The 18859-nt window shown below is 37.3% G+C and overlaps 2 protein-coding genes across 2 annotated transcripts; both read right to left on the bottom strand.

Moving 5' to 3' along the window:
- Positions 1-7730: 7730 nt before the first annotated feature.
- Positions 7731-8753, bottom strand: LOC102696305 (trace amine-associated receptor 13c-like; the record flags this gene model as incomplete). Its single annotated transcript, XM_006626251.2, has 1 exon — positions 7731-8753. A coding segment is annotated over one exon (1023 nt), but the record flags the coding sequence as incomplete, so codon positions are not given.
- A 4852-nt stretch (positions 8754-13605) lies between these two features.
- On the bottom strand, positions 13606-15182 carry LOC138225508 (trace amine-associated receptor 13c-like). Its single transcript, XM_069185789.1, has 3 exons — positions 15149-15182; positions 14187-14519; positions 13606-14006 (listed from the first exon to the last, which is right to left on the bottom strand). The coding sequence occupies exons 1-3, from the start codon at positions 15180-15182 to the stop codon at positions 13657-13659; spliced, it is 717 nt and encodes a 238-aa protein (XP_069041890.1). The 3' UTR covers positions 13606-13656.
- Between the last annotated feature and the right edge of the window lie 3677 nt (positions 15183-18859).

Raw genomic sequence — 18859 nt, 5'->3', positions numbered from 1 at the left:
ATTAGATGTGCCTTTCTTCTGTTGAAACAGGGAAACTTTATTGAGATTTTAGTGTTTGGCCTGAAGACAAGGGGGTTGCCCCTTGGCTCTTAAATTCCAAGAGTTGTTTAGGGTTTAGACGAGTTTTAAAGTTTCTCCCGGATTAAGAAAAAGCAATGAATAAATATTTGTTATATACATGTTGTGTAATTAATTCCATGTCACCAAGACAATTCCATAGTTTTCCATCCACACACCCTGCCAAAACAAATCCAGAATGAATTGTCAAATACATTTTGTTTCATTGTTTATTTTTGCAATTATTCACATTTTAATTTTACCGCTCTCCTGTTAATTTACAATGCATATTTTAAGCAGACTTTCCAATCAATCAAGACCAAAATTAGCAGGTGTTTAGTATTGTAAATCTAAAATATGGGAAAATCAAATATGGGTAAATCAAAAACAAACAAACAAAGGAATAACAAAATAATACATATATTTATTTGAATGTATTTTTATTGTCATAAAAAAGTAGAGGAGCACAATTAATCTTGTCTGGTCATACTGCATCAGTATCAATTCACCAGAGGTCGCATGTCTTTAAATTCAGAGGAAACTTGAAAAGTCTATCCTGTTTCAGAGTACTGTATCTAGTCCTCATGGAACCAAATGACAACCCTACTCCACTGTTTTTCCAGCCAATAGTCATTAAAAAGCCACTTTAGCATTAAAGAAAATCATGATACAGAACTCATATGAATAATGCTGTTGATGATTAAATAGTTGGATATAACTTTACAAGAATAGATTGTATGTAGCAGAAATACAAAAAAAGAACAGTGTAGCACTTAAAATTGCTAGTGAGGGTTCTAGGAATAAAGCAGAGCACTGAAACAGAACTCAAGCTCTTTATCAAGTCATGCACCCTGGCATCCACATCCATCTCATAGCAACAGTAACAGCTGTAAACAGTTATTAGCTCAACTACTTTAGCACCAATTTCCTTTGCAATTTCCTCCAAAAATAATTAGGTTATATCACCAGAGACCCTGTGTTTGAAAGACGTGCTCCCGGAGCATAATGATTATTGCACAGAACCCAGATCATTGCTACAGACTAGTGAAGTGAAGTGGATCACTTCCATACTACAAAAAACTTCGAGGTCCTTTGGGATGAAAGGTGCTATACAGTACAAATGCAAGGAATTATCAGTTCTTGCCCATTAGTTTTAATAATTGTCCTTCGTGGTGTCAGGATCACTGTCCATGAGAAATGTGCCCGATTGATCGCAGACTGGAGCTGCACGAGGCACTTTTCAGTCATCTCTTTGTGTGCTATGCAGTTCCTGTGCTGGGATTTGGTCAGTCTTGACCCCAGTTGCTACTTGCCCGTGAATTCAGCTCTCCAGCTGCAGCTCCTCCTGCTGGAGGCTCCAGCTGAGGCACTCTCACATCTGCTATACTGTAGGGTGGGAGTGTCACAGAAGGGTTGGGTCAGCAGGTCAAGCTGAAGCATGTCTCTAGCAAAGTGCAGGGACCAATTGTGATGCCTACAACTTTAAAGGGGACCTGTAAAGCTAGAAATATTGAATTTTCTACTGTAACAGTAGAAATATTGCTCTCGATTTTGAGATGGTTTTGCCGACTAATACAACTTACTTGTTAACTCTGCATATAGATCATGTTGGAACATTTCTGTGGTGACACGTCTGTTGCACAACCTGTACTTATTTGCTTGTGTATTGCAGTACATTAGCCACTACAGTGACTGGTGAGGAGGAAGGGCCTGACTGGTGAGGAGGAAGTGCCGCTGCACATCACAAGTCTCACAAACTCTCACTCTCACTCGCGGGGAGACCAGGCGACCACATGGCGACTATCCAGTACTGTCACAAAGTTCACGATTTCGTGCCTAATTTGGAATTTGTCAACTTTTGCGTTACCATAAATTAATTCATTTAGTTACCGAGACTTAATAACCAGTCTGAGAAATTGGGACTGCAGTTCCCCTTTAAGACCATTGGTCCTCTGGGCTCACTATGAGCCACTCTGTGGCTATGCAGGCTCACTACTGCAGGCAAACCAGTTAAAGAAGGAGCACCTGGACCAGTGTGGAGCTGCCCTGCTACAGTTTCCAGTGAGTGCACCCATGACGAGAATTGCTGTGAATATCCTGGGCCCATTTCCCCATATGCCACAGGGCAACAGGTTCATCTTAACTGCCACGGACAACTTTATGCACTGGCCAGAAGCATATTGATCAGCCCGATCAGGAGGCGGAGACAGTATGCAAGGCCCTAGTTGCGGGGTCTCACAGGGGATCCACTTAGAGTAGGGGCACAACTTTAGATCCCAGGTGCTCAAGTCAGTCTGTTAGTGGCTGGGCAACCAGATGACCAGGACCACCCTTCCACATCCACGTGGTCTCGTGGAGCAAGCCATTCGCACACTTTGCAAGCACTTGTTATCAACAACGCCAGGAGGAGTGCGATCTGCAACTTCTTCTGGTGCTCCTGGCAGGTTGCTCAGTGGTGCAGTAATCCTCCGCATGCACCCCTGAAAATAGAAACATATGGTATATTCATATTTTGGTGGGCTCAGCTCTTGTGGAGGCATTAAGAGGAAAAAAAACAGGCTTGAGGAGGTCTATCAGGCTCACACTTTTCATTTACAATGGGCATGCAAGTCACTGAAGGGAGGTAGGTAATGGCCCGAGAGAAATAGAAAGAGGCTTTCTCTACACAGGCATAAGGCAAAAAAGGGTAAAGGGGGGACCTCTATTAATTTTCCAGAAGAGGAGAGGAAAAAGGTAAGCCTTAAAGGGGAAAGGTCAGAGGTTACTGGAGCAGTCCAGTCCGGGAGGACCATGAGTCCGTGTCTATAGAGCACAGTGTGCATTAAACAGCATAAAGTCAAAGGCTAGTAGCATGTGTGGCCAATAAGCAACATCTGGACATGCATGCTGTACACGGGGAAAATGAAGTAGCCTTATATCGTATATCCTCTACAAACTAAGTGTTGTAAAGAAGGCCAAGAGCCTTATGTTGTGTGTGCCTAATCCTCTCCACTGCAAATTTACACTACATCTGAGAGACACCTCTGCATCCCCAGATGTAAAAGTAATCACAGGAAATCTTTCATCCCTGTTGCAATATCACTCTAAACCAATGTAAAGTAACTCTCTTATTTCCTGTAACACTAATGTATCATTTTTTCTGTCATTAATATTTGTCTTCCTTGTTGTATTGTTGTATTGGACTGTGCTGTAAAACATACAGTATTTCCCCCAGAGGATAATAAAGCTTGAATTGAATTCCCATTGAACCTTTATGGGATGAGCAGTCATGATGGCTATATGGCAATTTTCACAACCTATTGCAATTAATGGTGCTGTTGTTATCAAACCAACAAGTGAAACAGTATGTTAGGATGCTTTTAATAAATGACTTGTAGAATAATTTTAATATAGTAAAGTAAGTTTTTCTACCCTAAAAGAGCCCAGTTTCTTAAGACAAAAGAGTCTCTATTAACCTTTTTTTTATAAATGGTGTCACAGCATTTGTCCCATCTCAGGTTCTTCTCTGCTGTATGATCACTTCCAAGTACTTGTGGTAAGTATCCAGCTGCTTCTGCAGCACAGCTCTGCCCGTAAACAACATTTTTAGGATAAAACACTTTCATAGTAACTTTCCATTACATGCTGTCTTTGAGTCTTACAGTCATCTCATGCTGAAGTGGGACGTAGCACCAGTGGACAGAGATGGAAGAGCAGAAGGAAAGCGTGGTTTTGCTGCTGGTGTCGACCAGCAAAACCGCACTCTTCCACCTGCCGCCGCCATTGCTCTGTGAGGAGACTCCATTCCCTTCTGCTCTCCCACCTCCGCCTGGTGGGCAGGCATCCTGGTCCTTCACTTCATAGGATGGTGTTTGTAAGTCAGGGTAAGTCAGAGGTCACTCAGAGTGTCCAAGATGGTGCAGACCTCCACACAGGCCAGTCACAGGACCTCCTGCAGCTGTTCCCACTGCACATGCATACACTGCTGAGGTCTAGCAGAAGAGATACTATGATCGGAGGAATCGGGGGCCCTGTTGGGTTGTGCGATTGGGTTTGGGTGTTCTGCCACAGGTGAAGGAATGTGCTGTGTGCCAGGCTAGCTCTCTCCTGAGAGCGTTCCCTCATGCTGTTATAGAGACAGTCCAAGATAATGCGCGAACCAGACACAGTTGATCCACTGGAGAGCATGTTATACAGTGGTGTGAAAAAGTCTTTGCCCCCTTCCTGATTTCTTATTTTTTTGCATGTTTGTCACACTGAAATGTTTCAGATCATCAAACAAATTGTAATATTAGACAAAGACAACACAGGTAAACACAAAATGCAGTTTTTAAATGAAAGTTATTATTAAGGGAAAAAAAATCCAAACCTACATGGCCCTGTGTGAAAAAGTGACTGCCCCCTAAACCTAATAACTGGTTGGGCCAACCTTAGCAGCAACAACTGCAATCAAGCGTTTGCGATAACTGGCAATGAGTCTTTTACAGCGCTGTGGAGGAATTTTGGCCCACTCATCTTTGAAGAATTGTTGTAATTCAGCCAAATTGGAGGGTTTTCGAGCCTTAACCGCTTTTTAAGGTCATGCCACACCATCTCAATCGGATTCAGGTCAGGACTTTGACTAGGCCACTCCAAAGTCTTCATTTTGTTTTTCTTAAGCCATTCAGAGGTGGACTTGCTGGTGTGTTTTGGATCATTGTCCTGCTGCAGAACCCAAGTGCTCTTCAGCTTGAGGTCACGAACAGATGGCCTGACATTCTCCTTCAGGATTTTTTGGTAGACAGCAGAATTCATGGTTCCATTTACTACAGCAAGTCTTCCATGTCCTGAAGCAGCAAAACAGCCCCAGATCATCACACTACCACCATCATATTATTCTGTTGGTATGATGTTCCTTTTCCGAAATGCTGTTACTGTCACGATTATAGTCCCCCCTCCTTAAGGGTGCTCCAGCCCTTTCACTCTAGACTTTATTCGGTGCACCTGTTTCCCATTCCCAGCCCACCTTAAACACCAGGCGCTGACGCTCATCCGGGCTCTGCATTCTGTAACGAACAGTTCTTTCCGGGCCCTATGCGGACGACACAGTCCGACGGAGTGGGGAAACACTGGGGAAACGTCATGCAGGAATACGGGGCTGAAGACAGGGGGGCGTGTCCAAGGTGCGCTGGTGCACGGGGGAGGTGTGGCCGAGGCGAACAATCCGAGAGAGAAGTCCTTAGAGTATCCAAAAACACATGAGTAAGTCCAAAACCAGGAGATCCATCAGAACAAAGAAATTAAAACACGACGGCTGGGTCGGAACCGGCGGACAGGGAACAGGAACGGGAACCGAGATTAAAACCTTAACGGGACCAGGTGCTTCCAGGTCCCAGACTCGCACGATATGGAAATCAGCTGCAGAGCCCGGAAGAGCGTCAGCGCCTGGCTTTTAAGGTGGGCTGGGAATGGGAAACAGGTGCACCGAATAAAGTCTAGAGTGAAAGGGCTGGAGCACCCTTAAGGAGGGGGGACTATAATCATGACAGTTACTTTTATGCCAGATGTAATGGGACACACACCTTCCAAAAAAAACTTTTGTCTCGTCAGTCCACAGAGTATTTTCCCCAAAAGTCTTGGGGATTATCAAGAAGTTTTCTGGCAAAACTGAGACGAGCCTTTATGTTCTTTTTGCTCAGCAGTGGTTTTCGTCTTGGAACTCTGTCATGCAGGCCATTTTTGCCCATTCTCTTTCTTATGGTGGAGTCATTAAAACTGACCTTAACTGAGGCAAGTGAAGCCTGCAGTTCTGTGGATGTTGTTGTGGGTTTTTTTCTGACCTCTTGGATGAGCCGTCGCTGCACTCTTGGGGTAATTTTGGTCGGCCGGCCACTCCTGGGAAGGTTCACCACTGTTCCATGTTTTCGCCATTTGTGGATAATGGCTCTCACTGTGGTTCGCTGGAGTCCCAGAGCTTTAGAAATGGCTTTATAACCTTTTCCTGACTGATAAATCTCAATTACTCTGTTTCTCATTTGTTCCTGAATTTGTTTAGATCGCAGCATGATGTCTAGCTTTTGAGGATCTTTTGGTCTACTTCACTTTGTCAGGCAGGTCCTATTTAAGTGATTTCTTGATTGAGAACAGGTGTGGCAGTAATCAGGCCTGGGTGTGGCTAGAGGAATTGAACTCAGCTTTCCAAAGATGTGATAAACCACAGTTGATTTCTGTTTTAACAGGGGGGGCAATCACTTTTTCACACAGGGCCATGTAGGTTTGGATTTTTTTTCCCCTTAATAATAAAAACTTTCATTTAAAAACTGCATTTTGTGTTTACTTGTGTTATCTTTGTCTAATATTTCAATTTGTTTGATGATCTGAAACATTTCAGTGTGACAAACATGCAAAAAAATAAGAAATCAGGAAGGGGGCAAACACTTTTTCACACCACTGTATATTGAGAAAAAAACAAAGTTCAGGTGGATAGCTGCGTCACACACCTGAAGAATGCTCCACGGCCGAAAAGTTTTTCTTTCTTCTCGTTTCAGCATTGAATAAACCTATTACTTGTTGCTTTGCAACAAATTACACAAGACAAATAGTCATCACTGAATTTCACAACCATGGTATAAATAAATACTTTTTTTTTTCATTTAATAGAAAATAAAAACAAACCTAATTGAATATTTTGCATGAACAGAAAGGAAGACAACACCTTAATACAAAGCCTATTAAAAATATTACAGCTCCTACATTATTACCGCAGTACCTTTGAAATCTGGTAAAATAACAATCAAACATTTCCTTTTATAAACATTTTATTGACTTGGTTACTTTACAGCATTGTTTTTGAGCACATTGATTTTTAATATTGAATAACAGATATTACAGTAAGTAAACAAAACAGAGGTTTTGAGAAGTAGAACTTGTGATATTTACACAGCTGAAAATGAAGTACTGCAGTACATAACATTTGTTTTTAAATAAAACTGCAAACTCCATCACCCCAAATAACTATTGTTTGCAATGTGATTCCTAGTGGAATATTGACTTCAATAAACAGAATAATAAAAAAAGACAATTGAAAAGGCAGATCTCGTGACTATTAATATAGTTCACATGATTTTGAAGACCTGTTCTCCAGAGTCAATTTCTAAAACATTAAAGGGCAACTGCATTCCTTGCAGAACAAATACCTCTCTAAAATATATTACAGTCAAATTACCTTAAAAAACAATCAGATCAGAAATAGATGTTAATACTAAAACAACTGGCAGACCTGCAGTACTCTGGCCTATGGAGTGTCTCATCTTGCTGTAAAAAGCCATCTCATTGTGAAAATACTGCATAACACGGAGACACATCATGTTACTATACTCAGCTGTTTCAATTTTCTGTTTAAAACTTCAGCTCTCTTCCTCCATTCGGAGAATTCTCTTAGCATTTGCTGCACATTTATAACATTATTAGATGTCAGAAATGATTATTTGAAACTTTCTTTTCCAGAATATAGAAAAATAACGTTTGAGTATGTTTTTTACAATATGAATAATTTTGGTTTTACCACAGTGCCGTGGGATGTATGATGAATATCTAAAATACAATCAAATGATAAAAAATCCACTAAATCAACAACAGCAAAAATAGCTGGTGTGTTTTCTGGAGCAAGAAAATTCATATACAGTACTTGAGGTTTTCGGCCACAGATTAAGTTGCTATTTTTCTGGAAACAGGTTGATCAAAGATGATGCTGTGTTAAAAATCTTCAATGTTACAATTAATTTAACTGATTTCTGAAACCAGGAGTAAAACAGAGCATAAATAATGGGATTGATAGAAGAATTAAAAAACATCAGCCAACACAGAAAATTAATAACTACAGAAGAAGAAGAAATATTAACTTTTTCATAAACAATACTGCAGATATAATATGGCACCAAACACAAGAGAAAAACAAAAACTACAATCCCTAATGTTTTAGCAGCTTTTCTTTCAGACGTTGTAGTTAGTTTACTTTTTTTTTCATTTGCAGAATTATCGTGTGCTGTAACACAGTTGATTAATTTTGCATGTCTTCTAGCTACTACAAAAATGTTCACATAGAGGGCAACCATTACAGAACAAGGCAGGATAAATACAATTATTAAATCTACTATTCCCCATATTTCACTCATTACAAACAAACAGTCTCCTAGACAAGTATTGAGTTCAGCACTACTAATATTTCCATTAAAATAAACAAGAGCCAAATTGTATAGCAGTGAAAAAAACCAATTAAATAAAATAATTGACCATGTTATGTTAGTTATTAGTTTAGTAGAATAAATGAAGGGGTAACAAACAGCAAAATAACGATCAATCGATATGCATGCAACATTATTAACAGAAACAGAAGTGAGCACAGAGTGAAATGTTTTGTAAATAATGCAAAATATGTCTCCAAAATACCAACATGTTTCTATTAGCACGATTAATTGGAAAGGCATCACAATTATTCCTATTAGTAAGTCTGCTACAGCCAGAGAGAGCACGAGGAAGTTAGTTGGTGTGTGGAGCTGCTTGAAGTGAGAGATAGAGATGATCACCACCAGGTTTCCACACACTGTCAGCATCATCACTGCCACTGCAGAAATATACATCACTACATACACAGCTGGAGATCGCACTTCCTTAGTACAGGATGAGTTGTAAGTCTGAAAACAATACTGCACTGGTTCAAATTCTGTAACTTCCATTGAAATGTATAATAATGTTTACTTATGTATACTTAAAATATCATAATTCAGATATTAAAAAAACATAGACTCTGTCTATAATAATTAGAACAGCACTGATATCTTTGACTTCTACCAGCGTCTGTAAAACATTTCATGTTAGTATGACATTTATATAAATTCTTACTGGCCCCTCCTGGTGCTAGTAAGCGTGGATGAGTGTTCTGTTTTTCTAATGACACCTGTTGTCCTGGGGTTATGTGTGGAGCCTAGAGTGCAGCCCACATCCTCAGAGTGCAGTGAGATTAAACATAAAAAGACTATAAACAAGATGGAACTTTACGCTAAACCATATATTATAAAATACATTAAATAGGGTATCTGAATTAATGAAGGAAAAAGATAATTATGTGTTATGAAGTGAACCTATAGATACAATGGGGAACCATGTTTGTGTCAACAGCTTCAAATCAAGGGGATGTTTGGTGAGATGTAGTGGATCTAAGTATTTAAACCTTGTTAAGAGAGCTTGCTATTCTGTGGTTTTAGGGAACTCTGATTTCCTGTATAAAGAATCAAAGAATCTACCAGTTACAAATGGCTTTTCCCAGTAAGAAGATATATTTTTAGAATAGGGAGATTCATTCATTTGGTGGCTTCTGGGTTCAGAGAGAGATTTAACTGCAGGTCGTATTCTATTTAGGTCAGAAGCCAGCTTCTCTTATTTTGGCTCTTGTAGTCATTGTACAAGAGTTTGAACTCTTGGTAACAGTCTGTTTTTTTTAGTAGTTAGGATGTTAGGCCTCTGGGACACCTGTGTGAAAGTTTGTACATAGTGTAACTTGTGTGTTGTACAGATCCAGCCATTCAGAATGCGCAGGGGATAGTGCAGTAGTTTGCAGTTCAATGTCTGCGGTGTAACGTAGTTTTTTTAAATACTCAGTTGTTGGGCTGTGCTACTTTGTAAAACCACCAGGTAGAACAGCGAAAGCTTAATTTGGCGTGGAGCATTTGGGCTGTCACCAGAAAATGCCTGGTTTCAAATCGCGGTCATTGCTGAGGGAGAATCTTTTTCCAATTACAGAATTGAAGTTGTATACTGTTTAGACGTTTAATCATTTTAAACTGTGTATTACAGCATGTTAAATATTAAACTGATTAAACAGTAGGTATATTTTATGCAAGCAGGTTTGTTCAGTTGGATATATAAAAATAGTTTATTACTATACTGTAGTTTGTGAATGTGATGTGCCTCTTTCAAGTTCACATCCACATAGAAAAAATCTAAAGGTACATTTTGGTAGCTGAGAATAAAAACAGTAGTATAACATAATACATACCTAATGTACACACAGTAGATGGCAGTGGTAGCTAAATATAAAAAAGTACACAACAGTATTCTACCTTCTCTATAAATATTTTTAACTTGGTGACTTACAGTGTGTTATGGTTTTAACGCGCTTATTCTAACATTATAAAGTTTATGTACTGTACTTCATAAAAAGTTATAACGTTTTATCGTTTTATAAGAATACCTAGTAAGAACACAACTTGGTGTTATTGTAAAAGAAAGTTGTACTGATTTAATACCATTTGATAGTAATATTAATTTGGAATAGTGTAACTAAGCAGCTAAAATATCACAAGCGGATGTTTTGGAAACATTTGACATACCCCTCTATGAGAACATGAATTTGAATTGAACATTTAAATACTGTGATATATAAAATTAATACCCTGATACAACTAGCTAAATACATATATTTATATCAATAAATTAATATTGTTAACCGTGCTCATAAATGTATTGGTAGCAAATTTAAAAAACATTAAGCTTCATATTTCGGAAACATCATGATTGTTACACAGGGAAGTGAAACATGACAATTTTTTACATTTATGATCAGAAGAAAAAAAAAGTTTAATTTTTATTTATTTGTGGCTGCTGTGTGGTGTGAAGAATACAAATTCAATTGCAGCTTAAACCTTCCCACACACACCCCCACTGCGATTAGGATATACACAAAGAAAGCACTGAAAGCTTTATATCCAGGTGGATGCTGCACATTGGTGGTGGTGGAGGGGATCCCCATTACCTGTAAAGTGCTTTGAGTGGAGTGTCCAGAAAAGCACTATATAAGTGTAAGCAATTATTATTATTCTTATTATATGGTCAGGTGTTTTGCATACTGTACGTACTGTAGGAATAGTAATTCTCGCATTATGAACTTGCTTACACCTACTGTATAGTCATTTTGTAATTTTGTAAAAAAAATTCTCCTCCTATGGCAGGATTCTCACATTTGCTACTTCTCCATCAATGCAAAAAGTTTATGCGCCCTGCTTTTCACTGTAAGGACATGCTTTTGAATCCCACAATTTATATATTTTACTTATTAAAAACTACTATGAATCAAAGATTGTTTTAAATTAAATTAAATTCTGATAAATTGTATTTTATTATTTAAACCAATTGCAATTTTGGTTGGTGATTAAGTTTATTATTTAGTTATTACTATATTCATTAATATTAATTTAATATTTAACAAGCTGTGGTTTTAATAATGAACAAAAATGTCAATATGTAGTATACATTTTATTTAATATATTTATTTTAAAGACAGTCTTTATTATCCTGAATGGGGTTAATTTGCCAAGGCAACTACAGCTTGCACAATGGCCAGGAGCCCAGGGTTCCTGTCTAGCGGCCAAGAATTCTACCACTGCATCACCCATGCATTACTTAATGTCTGGGGTATTGGGTAATGTAGTTTCTTCATGTATTTAGAGCCACAAGCCAAAATTAGAAACTGCAAGCATTGTTTAGTAATGGATTCATTTGAGAGCTACACGCGAGACGTCACCATGGAACTGCGCCATCTTAAGATCCATTTTCTATTAAGTTCATTTTCCATGACACTACAATGAAACATTATATTTACTTCTAGTAGGGAGCTGCGTCAGCATGCGTAGGCTGCAAAGGAACGAGTAAAGGTTTATTCCATGCTGAAAAGAGAAGAACAGAAACACAACGTTTCGGCTGTGGAGCCTTCTTGAGGTTTGTCACACCTGAATATGGATATTTTGCACCCAAGAGGTATTAAGACTCCACAGGCTTCCTGCTTCCATAGTTTCTGATCAGGGCCTCCAATTCATTCCTAGGTTCTGGTGAGCGTTTTGCAATAAACTGGGCATTCAGAATGACCTGTCTTCAGGGTGTCATCCTGAGACAAATGGTCAAACTGAGAGAGCAAACCAACACCTGGAAACATCCCTGAGGTGTTCTGTCTCCTCCATCCAGGATGACTGGGCCATCCATCTCCCAAATCAAAAACCTCCTCTGGAACACTTCCGCTGATATGAATATTTTTTTGTATATTTTTTGTGTCTTTTCTTTTTCTTTTGCTGTGGTGTTTCCCACCTCATCACTGCCTGAGATAGATAGATAATACTTTATTAATCCCGTAGGGGAATTGATGAAAGCAGAGCTCACCTGCTTGTGAGCTCTCAGTCAAAAGAGGCTATTTTTTTAACTTGCGTATACTTGTATATACATATGCATAGTTTTAAAGTAATATAAACTGGTGGTACTGTCCCAGAATCAATGTTAATTAAATTCTAGAAAGAAATATTTTGAAAATTCAGAACATTTGTCTCTACCACTGTCGCATGACAATGATAACTAATATCAGGACTTTACCTTTCTTTGTCCAAGACATCGGCCCAGGTGGAGGAAAGCAAAGCCAGTGTCTGCTGTGCTGCATTTGTGCTGCTTCGTAGTTACTGTCAAAATAACTTCTGTGCTCCTTTCGTTTCAGGGGTAAAAAAAATTATTTAGGGCTGTGACTTCCTTCAGCTTCTGTTTCATGTATTTGTGAAGATTTGTGCCACTGAAATGAGGATTTTGTGCATTAGTTTCAAAGATGTAATGCTATGTATTTTTGGGATGTAACAGGGAAGTGTGACATCTTGAGAAGTGAATTTAAAATTGAGAACATGGGGCATCTCATTACAACGGGCCCTGTCAAGATGACCGACAGTAAGACCGGCAGGTAAGGAACCAGTTGTTGTATGTATAACAGTGGTGCAATGCACTGCTTGTCACTGATCACTACAAGTGAAATCCTGCAGAAAAAGCACCCTCTAGTATAATTTTGCATCTCCTACATCTCCCTTTTGATGGGAGAAACTCCTAGTCACCTAGATGTTGTTCTGTCCTGACAACCTCCATTTGCCTTGAAATTACTGGCTGTGAAGACCCCAGACAGCGAGCAACACTGCAGCCCCCAACACATGGAATGGCATTGTTCTGTGTTGATAGATGGGGAAAATATCTTTATATTTATATGTTAAGGTATTTTTCTTTCTTAGGTTACACAAGGCTTGACATTTCACAGTTTAAATCACCTGTCAACATCAATGAGATTTAGTACTTCAGCAGTCAGTTACACGTGCTTCATGGTTTGGCATAAATGTTAAGTTTAATAAAATCTACCAGTTGAATATATTTTCTACAAATATATATAGTGATAAAACTGATTTTATCAAGAGTAAGATCGACATAGGAATTAATCATAAAATTAATGGTTTACAGAGAATATTAATAAATAAAGTGTGAACATCATGACAAATGAATTATTTTATGATTTAATTGGCCTTCCCTTAAAATTCTAAAACCAAATGAAAATTTATAATGATATTTAGGATATTTAATTAAATGAAAATGAAAGAACATACCATTAGAAGAAAACATTATTCCATTACATTTGCAAAACTCTTTTTCTGGTTCATATATTATTTTCACTTTATTTAGCATGTATGAATAATGGTCATAAACAAAGAAATACATTTACATGAAACAAAGTGACATTTAGTATGCATGCAAAATTCATTGATTTTCAGGGAACGGATTGATTAGATTGGATGCTCAATAACATATCCTGAATTTTAATATTTCTTTCACTGACTTTTGAAACCAGGGGTAAAACAAAACATCAATAATAGGATTCACTGCAGAGCTTGTATTTATAACAAAAATTAATGAGTTTGTTACTGAAGAAGAGACACTAAGATCTCCTTGAACTAGACTGCCAATATAATAGGGCAGGAAACACAGAAGGAATACAGCCACTACAGTTCCTAAGGTTTTGGCTGCTTTTATTTCAGATCTTTTGGAAGCTTTAGTGTTGCTTCCATTTCGATATGTCAGTTGCTCAGTAACAGTTTTGATCACATGTGCGTGTCTTTTGGCAACAATAAATATTTTCATATAGAGAGCTATCATAATAGAGCAAGGCAAAATAAAAGTAGCTAACATATCAACTATAGGATGCATTAATTTCAAAAACACATTCTCCTAGACAGGCATTTGCACCTGCAGAGTTTATAACATTAATATTACAAGTAACAATCATCAACACATAAAATACAGAGAATGACCAAATGAATATTATATACTGTATAGGCACATAACATTAACTGTTATTTTATTATAATATTGCAATGGGTCACACACAGCAAAATACCGATCAATACTTATGAAAACAACATTAATAAGAGAAGCAACTGAAAGAATGAAGAGAACAGAATAGAAAATCATACAAAATATCCTCCCAAAATACCAACAGGTTTCTATATATCTGATCATTACGAATGGCATCACAATCAGCCCTATTAGAAAGTCTGCCACAGCCAGAGAGAGCAGGAGGAGGTTAGTTGGTGTGTGAAGCTGCTTGAAGTGAGAGATAGAGATGATCACCATCAGGTTTCCACACACTGTCAGTATCAACACTGAAACATACACAATTACATTAACAACTGCAGATCGAGTTTCTTTTCGGCAAGATGTATTATCAGATGGAAAATGAACTAGGGATTGGAAAGTTTCTAAGTGCTTGTACAATCGATGGAAATGTTCAAATAAATGTGCAAAAGAAATAAACAAAAAAAAAATGTATTCCTTTATCATATTGGCTAGCTAATGTCCTCTCTTTGATAGTTAGTGGCTGTGTTTCTGCGTTGCGTAGCAATGAGTGACTATATTCTCAGGCAGAGGAATGTAAACAGCTTAATTTTCTTGTTTAATATTTTTTTTAAATTAAAACTCATTCTATACAGCAATCGCATATTTGGGGACCATTTCATAAAACTTAAAATGTTTAGGGAGAAATGGAAGACTGGTGTGTATTTTTTCTTTAAACTACCAAGACCAGCCATATACAGTACAGTTTACATACAGTAATATGTTTATGTTCCTAAATTGATATCGTTTATGACCTTCAGATGCGTTATGCTCCTCTTCTTTTTATGCTCAGCTACTAAAATTTCCCTTTAGTGGTAAAATTTCATATAAATATTCAATACTAAGCGGATTAAAATGTGCACAGTAAAGAGATTAAATGATTAAATCTTTTCACTACCGACCAATGCACCACGAGTGCCCCTGTCGGTCATTTTGGCCAGCCAATCACATACCGCGGTAAGGCGCAGTGGCTCGTGCGTAGTTGCCCGCAGTACGGGTTTGTACTGTGCATTTTGAATGGCTGTATCTGTAGTTAATGGCTTTGTTCTGTGTGGATAGGTGGGGAAATTTTTTTTTATATATTTATATATGAAGGTATTTTTTTTCTTAAGTTACACAGGCTTCACCGTCACCTATCAGATCTAATGAGATTTAATAATTCCACATTGATTTAGTATTTCAAAAGTCAAAGTCACATGTGCTTCATGGTTAGGCATGAATGATAAGTTGATTAAATACATATAGTCAGATGAGTATTTTTACTAGAAACATTAATATATAGAATATTACTCAATAATAAAATGTGAACAGTGTGGCAAATACATTATTTTATGTATTTATCTGCCTTCCATTAACATTCTAAAGCCAAGTAAAAATTAACTTATCAAGTTAATGTATATATTTAATTAAATTAAAATGAACATATCATTGGAAGAAAACATGTTTCCATGGAAAACTACATGCACATTTGCAAAATGCTGTTTCCAGTTCCTATATATTTTAACCTTCGTTAGTATGTCTGAATAATGGACATAAACAAATACATTTACATAAGACATGCTAATGTTTATTATGCAAAAATCAGTGATTTTCAGGGAACAAATTAATTAGATCAGATGCTCCATCACATATCCTGAATTGTAATATTTCTTTCACTGACTTTTGAAACCACGGATAAAACAAAGCATAAATAATAGGGTTAATTGCAGAGCTTACATTGATAATAAATATTAATGAATTAGTAACTGAAGAAGAGTCACTGAAATCTCCTTGAACTAGACTGCCAATGTAATATGGCAAGTAACATGTGAGGAATATAGCCATTACGATTCCTAATGTTTTGGCTGCTTTAATTTCAGATCTTCTGGAAACTTTACCATTGCTTCCATTTTGATAGGTCAGTTGCTCAGTTATCATTTTGATCAATTGTGCGTGCCTTTTGGCAACAATAAATATTTTCATATAGAGAGCTATCATAACAGAGCAAGGCAAAATCAAAGTAGCTATCATGTCAACTATCACCCAGGGCGCACTGATTTCAAGAACACATTCTCCCAGACAGACATTTTCACCTACAGAGTTTACAAAATTAATATTACCAATAATAATCATCAACATGTAAAGTACAGAGAATGACCACATAAATATTATACATTGGCACATGACAGTAACTGTTATTTTATTATAATATTGCAATGGGTCACACACAGCAACATATCGATCAATACTTATGAAAACAACATTAATAAGAGAAGCAACTGTAAGAATTAAGAGAACAGAATAGAAAATCATACAAAATATCCTCCCAAAATACCAGCAGGTTTCTATATATCTGATCATTGCCAAAGGCATCACAATCAGCCCTATTAGAAAGTCTGCCACAGCCAGAGAGAGCAGGAGGAGGTTAGTTGGTGTGTGGAGCTGCTTGAAGTGAGAGATAGAGATGATCACCACCAGGTTTCCACACACTGTCAGCATCACCACTGATATAAAGAAAACATATAAAATTATGTAAACAGCTGTGGATCGAGTTTCTTTTGTGCAAGATGTATTGTCGGAAGCAAAGCAGTACTGCACTATTTGATGTCCCCCTATTTCATTTAAATCCATTATATGAGAAAAAATAAAATCTTAAATAAAAAAAAAAATCTTGGAAAGATCTTGCTGAAGGGATATCAGAATTCCACTTCCTCTTCCTTAAAAATGCTACTTTTTTAGTTTTATCTTTCAAGTTTTGCTAGTATCTTCTTTGCTTCTCAATTTATAAAGTATTTCTAGTAGCCCCTCCTGCTGTTACTGAGCTTGCGTGTGGGACCAGTGTATTTCTTTTGGTTAATTAAGATGCGGTGAAGAGCCAAGAGATTTCATCTGCAGTTCTTCTTTATTTGGATATTATCCTGAGAAGTAGCTACCGTTGTGATATGTTTAGAAAAAAAAAAGACGAAAATACCTTTACTTTAAAAGTTTTACTTTTTCAATAGAATTTGTCACAGATACAGTAGGTGAACTCTGCAGTATATGCAGGAACTACTTTTGTTTTTTTACACCACCTAGCAATTATAAAAAAGTGCTAGGACCATTTTTCTTTTGACACAGGCTGTTTTTATCTCTTAAAACCACCAGTGCACCCACAGACCAGGCAAGGCACTTCTCTTCTTCTACATACAGATGGAGCCATTCAGAATGTGCATTAAATCTCATTAATGTGTTACAGGGGCTGAGCTTTGCTTCACCATCCCACAGCGAACATCGTGATTCACTGACCAAAGACGATCAATAGGTAGCCCTTCTTGTGCATTTAATGTTAGCGTAAACTTTAGCTTCCTACAACAAAACTGTAAAATTTATTCTGAAAGTAGCTGAAAATAAAAATGAATTTCTGAACGTCATGAACAATTTCAAATTATTAATATAAATATATTTATTTAGCTGGTTGTGGAAGGGTATTCCACTTTCTTCATAAACATAACTCGGTCATGTGATTATATTGGAAACATTTTGACGTGCTTATTTTAACTACTTTTTCTGTCATGATTGTTTCATTGGAAAATTGAAAATCTTGCTGCTCCCTTGCCAGTCTCTCTCCCTCATCTCAGTGGTGCTGGATACAAGTCGGTCAAACTGAGTGACAATTTGGTTCAGTGTTAGCATTGTTCTCGTTGCATAGACTACAAAGGAAAAGGGAAAAGGTTTATTCCCTGCTGAATGGAAAAGAGGCTGTGACTGAGCAAATGGGTGAATACTAAAGATGGAGAGAGTAAAACAGTAAGTAAAACTTACTTAAGTAAAACTTCTATAATAATTTATCTATAATACCTGTACCTGTACCTTAAAACATTAGAGCTTTTTACAAAGCATAGAAACTTAATATAGTCTGAATGAGCATGTCAAAACTTTTCTAAAATAACCACAGTAAGTGACCGAGTGAAAAGCGTTGATGCATAAAATGAAAAAGTTGGATACTGTTGTATATTTTTATTTAAACTACCACTACCAACCATAGACAGTTTATATAATATATTTATATTCCTAAATCAAAACTGTTTATGACGTTCAGAGAGTTTATGCTTTATGCTCCTGTTATTTTTATGCTTAGCACTAACTGAGCACTAACTAACTGAAACTTCCCTTTAGTGGTAAAACTCCATATTAAGTGGATTTAAAGTGAATGAATTAAAGAAATTGATGCAGATGTTTACAAAGAAAGTGGAATATGGTAATACAAACATCTCTATATTATATTATATGTTATTATATATTATATATTATATATTATATTAGATCCTTAAATTAATTTTGTTGTTAATGTCTTTGTTTTGTTTCTGTCTCTCAACAAAGAAAGAAATCAGGGTCATTCAGCCTGTCCAGACAAGGACTGCCAAGTAATGGAGAGCCAGGACTTCATCCACAAACCACCCCCCTCACAGCAGCAGGAGCAGCGCTATTCTGAACTCATCTGTACGTTCACACTGCAGTGTCAACAGGAGATGGCAGGTACTGATGTGGGGTACATCACTCCTGGTAACCCAATGTTGATAAAGAAGACCAGGCCTGCTCTTGTGCTGGGATGAACTAGACTGAAAACGACTTTGTTTTATGCAATGGTGAT

Source organism: Lepisosteus oculatus, chromosome 2, assembly GCF_040954835.1.
Source record: "Lepisosteus oculatus isolate fLepOcu1 chromosome 2, fLepOcu1.hap2, whole genome shotgun sequence".
Lineage (NCBI taxonomy): Eukaryota > Metazoa > Chordata > Actinopteri > Semionotiformes > Lepisosteidae > Lepisosteus > Lepisosteus oculatus.
The sequence above is the reverse complement of the archived record's forward strand: the minus strand, read 5'-3'. Positions and strand labels throughout refer to the sequence as shown.

What these genes read in the sequence shown, in the direction of transcription:
- LOC138225508 (XM_069185789.1), bottom strand. Translation starts at nt 15,182, where the DNA reads ATGACCGACAGGGGCACTCGTGGTGCATTGGTCG. An exon ending in CACTCGTGGTGCATTGGTCG is followed by an intron (nt 14,520 to 15,148) that starts GTAGTGAAAAGA and finishes TGTATGTTTCAG; the next exon opens with TGTTGATACTGACAGTGTGT. An exon ending in TAATGTTATGTGCCTATACA is followed by an intron (nt 14,007 to 14,186) that starts GTATATAATATT and finishes CTATTATGATAG; the next exon opens with CTCTCTATATGAAAATATTT.